We start from the raw sequence: 7500 nt of genomic DNA on the forward strand, positions 1-7500 counted from the left end.
CACTTTTTTGCTTCATTGACATCTATGGGAGAATATGTTACTGAGCGTGTGATATTCTAAGTTCGTCTTTTTCCTTGCGACGGTTAGTACCCAAGCAAAAACAGTTTACTTTTAACTCATAATACAAGAGCAAACGTGACACGGGCAAAAAGCTTACTTGTAGCACAGTTAACACTCGAGCAGGAGCATTAAATAGCGCTCCACGTGTAATCTAGCTATTTTATATCCCTTTAACAGAAGTACTAATACAAATAATAAGTATTTCTCAAGAATTGTAAAGCAGTTGTTCTAAACATAAGTTTCTAATTTTCTGGAAAAACAATACTTTTTTTTTTGCTCACAAATTATTTAAAACCTTAACCCCAGAACATGCACTACTGCATGAATCAATCAAGGGTATGTCCAATAATTCTAATAGACTGCTAGTGATGATTTGTACCACTGTTAGGGTGTGTATCGATACATTTTGGAAATTCAATATCCCTTCTTTTGATATTGTAGAGCACACATCCTCAAACTTGGCCCTCCAGAGGTTTTGGAACTACATTTCCCATTATCACTTTGTTCTTTGATGAAAATTCAATAAAATTGTTTAAACAAACAAAGAAATAATGTATATATTTAAAAAATTTCTCAACAAAAATAGTGAAAGCCTGCTAACCTATTGGCCTGTACTTTCCTAAGGAAGTATGAGCTGTAATACTGTAAAAACTTATGTTGGTGAAAACAAACAACATAGTAGCTTAGGGCATCTTTAGAAATGTCAATATACTGTGAATGGATTGGCCGTCAGTCCCATGTAGAGTATTATAGCATTCAATTTCTAGACGTATTCATCTATAATTGATATACTGTCCAAAGATGATTAAAAAAAAAAGGAAGGTAAAAAACAGGTATACAGTAATAGTTGTATCTGTTTTATTTCACTTGAATTCTCTGGCCAAATATATTCTTCTGTTTGCTAATAGTACTGGAAATGTGAAGCCCCATGTGCGTAAAGTGAAAAAGAACTGATTAGCTATTTTTATCAACACAAAGAAAATGTAGAAATTAGAGATATGGGATTAATAAAAGTTATACTCACTTTCTTGATTTCCCTGAAGTTTTAAAGCTTGTTTTATCTGATTTAATGTTGTTCCTTTTGCTCCAAGTTTTATCATTCCAAGTATCAAAGAAGTACCAAGTGGGGAAAATATAATATTGTCTTTCTTGTCAAGTGAACGTGTAGCCTTGTACAAATCCGCAGCAAATTCAGTAATGGTATCTCCCCAGAGGCCAGAAGCATTGCAGGTTATAGTAAATCCAGTAAGGGTCACAAGAAACAAGCCAACTAAAGTTCTTGTCATTGTACCACAGGCTTCAAGTGGTCTTTTGGGTTCAGTAACTGAAAAATAAAATTCAGACAAAGAACATTATAAGGATATGAGTTCTAAGGCACATCCAGAACTGAATTACTTACCTGTTAGTTACCAGAAAAGAGCATTAAACTGATTTGTTTATTTCAGCATTGAGGAACTGCATTAAAATGTGTGCATACAACATAAATGCAATTAAAACGATTATTTTGTTAGCACAGTACATATAGTTCTACAATTCAGTGACATACCCCTTGAAAGGTGTCTTTTGTATGTTTATTATACCTTTCCTGTGGCTAATTAGGAATGCATATAATTGAAATCATTTAATGGTCAAGCAATCAATGCATGTTGCAGGGTCAAGCAATCAATGCATGTTGCAGGTTATGAAGTCTGCTGTATACAATTCACATTAAATGTGGTCAAAATCTATTTTACATTTTTTACCTTTACTTTGAATAATAAAATTGTAAGGAGAATTACTTTTTGAATTTATTGCAAAAATATTAGCACTATTGTTTGCTAACATTGCTCAAGTTAAATCAATAGCACTCATTTTTTTGCACTTGTATTACTTGATGAAAGTAAAATATTAGTGCTTTAAAGGAAAATCTAGGGCCCACTAACATCTGGATGTTGGATAGCCCAGGTGCACTAGATCCCTCACATAATTAACTTTTATGGAGCTTGCTGAAAAACTCATATTGACTATGGCTTGAGCGGTAAGCCAAAGGTTAAATAGTGGAGTTCTTAACTTATTTTTTAGCTATGATTTTGTATTGAAATATAAGTTAAACACTGCACACATACATACATATATATGTACACACACATATAAATACATACACACACACACATATATATATATATATATATATATATATATATATATATATATATATATATATATATATATATAATTATACACAAGCACGCCATATACATCTTTGAGTCCTAACTAGTCCAGCCGCATGTCATATACCCTATCTCTTTGAATCACTGTTAAAACATTTATTTCAATAACAAACCATTATTTTACATTTAATATGTATAAATATAAATTAAATACTTTATTTTAATATATTATATGTGTGTTGTTATGCATATATTCAGCACTGCTTTGTGTTGCATTCGAGTACAACACTTAACTCACCACTTGTGATATGAGCAAATAGAGTGTACTAAGGAAATGACAGCCATGTTAAGATTCTCTGGTAAACCTTTTATACCATTCTTTTGTAATACCACATTGTGCGCTATTTTTAGTGCAGGGTCACACTAAGGGGCCGATTTATGAAAGTGCGAGCGGACATGATACAATGTAGCGTATCATGTCATCCGCACATCGATAAATACCAACAGCATACGCTGTCTACATTTATCATTGCACAATCGGCTGCTAGCAGGGGGCATCAATCAGCCCTATCATACAGGATCGGGCCGATTAATGTCCGCAGCCTCAGAGGCAGTGGACCAGTTATGGAGCAGGGGTCTTTATAACGCTGCTTTAGAACTGTTGTTTCCGGCGAACCAAGCTCCATTCAGAGCTTGATAATTCGGCCCCTATAAAGCACCCTTGCGCTAACAGCTGCATTCCACCTGTAATCTAGAACTGTTTTCAATTTAACAGTGTTTCTTTTCTTTCATGAAATTGACATACATCTCAAAAGATTCTATCATAAAAAATCAACTAATATTCCAAATAATTATTTTTTATGTGAAAAAAGAGTTGTTTATTCAGCACAGGAACATATATTTAGAAAAACAAAACAAAGCACTGTAAAATGTTTTGAAACATTTTCGTTGAGATAGAACAGGGACAGATGTAGCATCAAATATATCTTTAAATTGTTTTTTTTTATTGTTTTTAATATAAGTAGAAATTTGCACTTTGTTTTCATTTAAAGTTCTAAAAATACTATTCATTAGTCAGAATATAATATACAATTCCTTTAGTTCTCTTATTTAAAGTAATTTCCAATTAGATCATTATAAAAAAAATCACAATATTAAACTATAATATTTTGTGCTGGTTCTAATTTTTAATCTTACATTTTGACATGGTTAGTTTGAATTTAAAGGGCACTTACTTGTAAAGCAGTACAGTATTTCCCCTGGCAAGAGAAAGTAAATGTCTCTGAAAGCTGAGGGAGAACAGGTATAGTACATTTAATCTGTCAGGCGAATGATTAATTTTCTAAATGCCAGCCTATGTTTGTTGACATTGCTATCTTGAGATTTTTTGACAACTCTAAAAATATTGTCTGCGTGTTCAGTCAACGGTAATGGGTCAGGCTTACACCACTGTTATAAACCCCAGTCCTACTGATTTAAAAATTGAATTCACCAAAACTGGACAGCTCTGTGAGAAAAACAAATGCATAGATTTTTGATGTGGAAAGCAGTTTGGGATTTATTGAGAAAATCAAAGCACTAGAACTGTACAAAAACAGGGATTTGTGACTCTTCTATATAATCTTTTATACCAAAATAAAATTCCACTTTGACTTTCTGAAAATGCCTCTGTTGAACTTTTACCTTTTTGCAAACAGCTTTTTATGTGTGTGTTCCTAAGAGAGTTTTGTGTAAATGATAGTTTGATGGTGAGGGAATGTTCACTTGCATCAGTAAAGGTCTGTAATTAAAATCACAAAAATAGTCTTTATCAGCCTAAGACATCTGAAATTAAGCTCAGGAACCATTCTACACTCTTTAATACCGTCATCTTCTTATATAATATTGAAGAAAAATGTCCATAAAAAATGAAAGTTATAAAAGCATTTAAAACGGTCATATTCTCAAATTACATACACCTAGATTACGAGTTTTGTGTTAGAGGCTGTGCGGTGCTAATGAGCAGTTTATGCTAACTGCTCACTTACAGACAGCGCTGGTATTACGGGCTGTTACAAACCAGGCGTTATCCGCAAAAAAGTGAGCGTAGAGCAAACTTTTGCTCCACATCTCACCTCAATACCAGCGCTACTTACGTTAGCGGTGAGCTGGTAAAACGTACTCGTGCACAATTTCCCCATAAGAATCAATGGGGGAGAGCCGGCTGAAAAAAAACCTAACACCTGCAAAAAAGCAGCGTAAAGCTCCTAACGCAGCCCCATTGATTCCTATGGGGAAAATACATTTATGTCTACACCTAACACCCTAACATGAACCCCGAGTCTAAACACCCCTAATCTTACATTTATTAACCCCTAATCTGCCTCCCCCGACATCGCCGACACCTGCATTATATTATTAACCCCTAATCTGCCGCTCCGGACACCGCCGCCACCTACATTATACTTATGAACCCCTAATCTGCCGCCCCCAACATCGCCGACACCTACATTTTATTTATTAACCCCTACTCTGCCGCCCCCAATGTCGCCGCAACCTACCTACATTTATTACCACCTATTCTGCCGCCCTCCAACGTCGCCGCCACTATAATAAATTTATTAACCCCTAAACCTAAGTCTAACCCTAACACCCCCTAACTTAAATATAATTAAAATAAATCTAAATAAAATTACTACAATTAACTAAATAATTCCTATTTAAAACTAAATACTTACCTATAAAATAAACCCTAAGCTAGCTACAATATAACTAATAGTTACATTGTAGCTATCTTAGGGTTTATTTTTATTTTACAGGTAACTTTGTATTTATTTTAACTAGGTAGAATAGTTATTAAATAGTTATTAACTATTTAATTACTACCTAGTTAAAATAAAAGACAAATTTACCTGTAAAATAAAACCTTACAATTACACCTAACACTACACTACAATTAAATTAATTACCTAAATTAAATACAATTAATTACAATTAAATAAAATTATCTAAAGTACAAAAAAAACAAACACTAAATTACAGAAAATAATAAAGAAATTACAAGATTTTTAAACTAATTACACCTAATCTAATCCCCCTAACAAAATAAAAAGCCCCCCCAAAATAAAAAAAAGCCCTACCCTACACTAAATTACAAATTGCCCTTAAAAGGGCCTTTTGTGCGGCATTGCCCCAAAGTAATCAGCTCTTTTACCTGAAAAAAATTCCAATTCCCCCCCCCAACATTAAAATCCACCACCCACACAACCAACCCTACTCTAAAACCCACCCAATACCCCCTTAAAAAAACCTAACACTAACCCCTTGAAGATCACCTTACCGGGAGACGTCTTCACCCAACCGGGCAGAAGTGGCCCTCCAGACAGGCAGAAGTCTTCATCCAACCGGGCAGAAGTGGACTTCCAGATGAGCAGAAGTCTTCATCCAGACGGCATCTTCTATCTTCATCCACCTGGCGTGGAGCGGGTCCATCTTCAAGACATCCGACACGGAGTATCCTCTTCTTTCCACAGCCGACGACTGAATGAAGGTTCCTTTAAAAGACGTCATCCAAGATGGAGTCCCTTTAATTCCGATTGGCTGATAGAATTCTATCAGCCAATCGGAATTAAGGTAGAAAAAATCCTATTGGCTGATGCAATCAGCCAATAGGATTGAACTGGCATTCTATTGGCTGTTTGTAAAAGCCAATAGAATGCCAGCTCAATCCTATTGACTGATTGGATCAGCCAATAGGATTGAACTTTAATCCTATTGGCTGATTGCATCAGCCAATAGGACTTTTTCTACCATAATTTCGATTGGCTTATAGAATTCTATCAGCCAATCGGAATTGAAGAGATGCCATCTTGGATGACGTCATTTAAAGGAACCTTCATTCAGTCGTCAGCTGTGGAAAGAAGAAGATGGACCCGCTCCACGCCAGATGGATGAAGATAGAAGATGCCATCTGGATGAAGACTTCTGCCCGTCTGGAGGACCACTTCTGCCCGGTTGGATGAAGACCTCTCCCGGCTTCGATGAGGAATTTGGCCAGGTAAGGTAATCTTCAGGGGGTTAGTGTTAGATTTTTAAGGGGGGATTGGGTGGGTTTTAGAGTAGGGTTGGTTGTGTGGGTGGTGGGTTTTAATGTTGGGGGGGTATTTGTATTTTTTTTTTTTACAGGTAAAAGAGCTGATTACTTTGGGGCAATGCCCCGCAAAAGGCCCTTTTAAGGGCTATTTGTAATTTAGTGTAGGGCTTTTCTTTATTTTGTGGGGGCTTTTTTATTTTGTTAGGGGGATTAGATTAGGTGTAATTAGTTTAAAAATCTTGTAATTTGTTTATTATTTTCTGTAATTTAGTGAGTTTTTTTTCGTACTTTAGATAATTTTATTTAATTGTAATTAATTGTATTTAATTTAGGTAATTTATTTAATTATAGTGTAGTGTTAGGTGTAATTGTAACTTAGGTTAGGTTTTATTTTACAGGTAAATTTGTCTTTATTTTAACTAGGTAGTTATTAAAAAGTTAATAACTATTTAATAACTCTTGTACCTAGTTAAAATAAATACAAACTTGCCTGTAAAATAAAAATAAACCCCAAGATAGCTACAATGTAACTATTAGTTATATTGTAGCTAGCTTAGGGTTTATTTTATAGGTATTTAGTTTTAAATAGGAATTATTTAGTTAATTGTAGTAATTTTATTTAGATTTATTTTAATTATATTTAAGTTAGGGGGGGTTAGGGTTAGACTTAGGTTTAGGGGTTAATACATTTAATATAGTGGCGGTGACGTTGGGGGGAGGCAGATTAGGGGTTAATAAATGTAGGTAGGTGGCGGCGATGTTAGGGACGGCAGATTAGGGGTTAATAATATTTAACTAGTGTTTGTGATGCGGGAGTGCGGCGGTTTAGGGGTTAATATATTTATTATAGTGGCGTCGATGTCCGGTTTGGCAGATTAGGGGTTAAAATATTTATTTTAGTGTTTGCGATGTGGGGGCCTCGGTTTAGGGGTTAATAGGTAGTTTATGGGTGTTAGTGTACTTTTTAGCACTTTAGTTAAGCGTTTTATGCTACGGCGTTGTAGTGTTAAACTCTTAACTACTGAATTTTAAATGCGGTACCAGGCTTGACAGGAGAGGGTCTACTGCTCACTTTTGGTCAGACTCGTAATACCGGCGCTATGCAACTCCCATTAAAAATATAGGATACGCAATTGACGTAAGTGGATTTGCGGTATTTCCGAGTCTGGACAAAAAAGTGATCGGTACACCTGTACCTGCTAGACTCGTAATACCAGC

The 7500-nt window shown here is 35.1% G+C and overlaps 1 protein-coding gene across 1 annotated transcript in view; it reads right to left on the reverse strand.

The window, feature by feature from the left end:
• SERPINI2 (serpin family I member 2) overlaps nt 1-3477 on the reverse strand; it is a 129569-nt gene extending 126092 nt beyond the window's left edge. The window contains exons 1-2 of the mRNA XM_053709027.1: nt 3446-3477; nt 1085-1384 (exon numbers count right to left, since the gene is read on the reverse strand). Of these exons, the coding sequence (XP_053565002.1) occupies nt 1085-1346 (262 nt within the window). The 5' untranslated portion in view covers nt 1347-1384; nt 3446-3477. The remainder of the gene's footprint in view (nt 1-1084; nt 1385-3445) is intronic.
• Between the last annotated feature and the right edge of the window lie 4023 nt (nt 3478-7500).

This window comes from Bombina bombina, chromosome 4 (assembly GCF_027579735.1).
Source record: "Bombina bombina isolate aBomBom1 chromosome 4, aBomBom1.pri, whole genome shotgun sequence".
Taxonomy (NCBI): domain Eukaryota; kingdom Metazoa; phylum Chordata; class Amphibia; order Anura; family Bombinatoridae; genus Bombina; species Bombina bombina.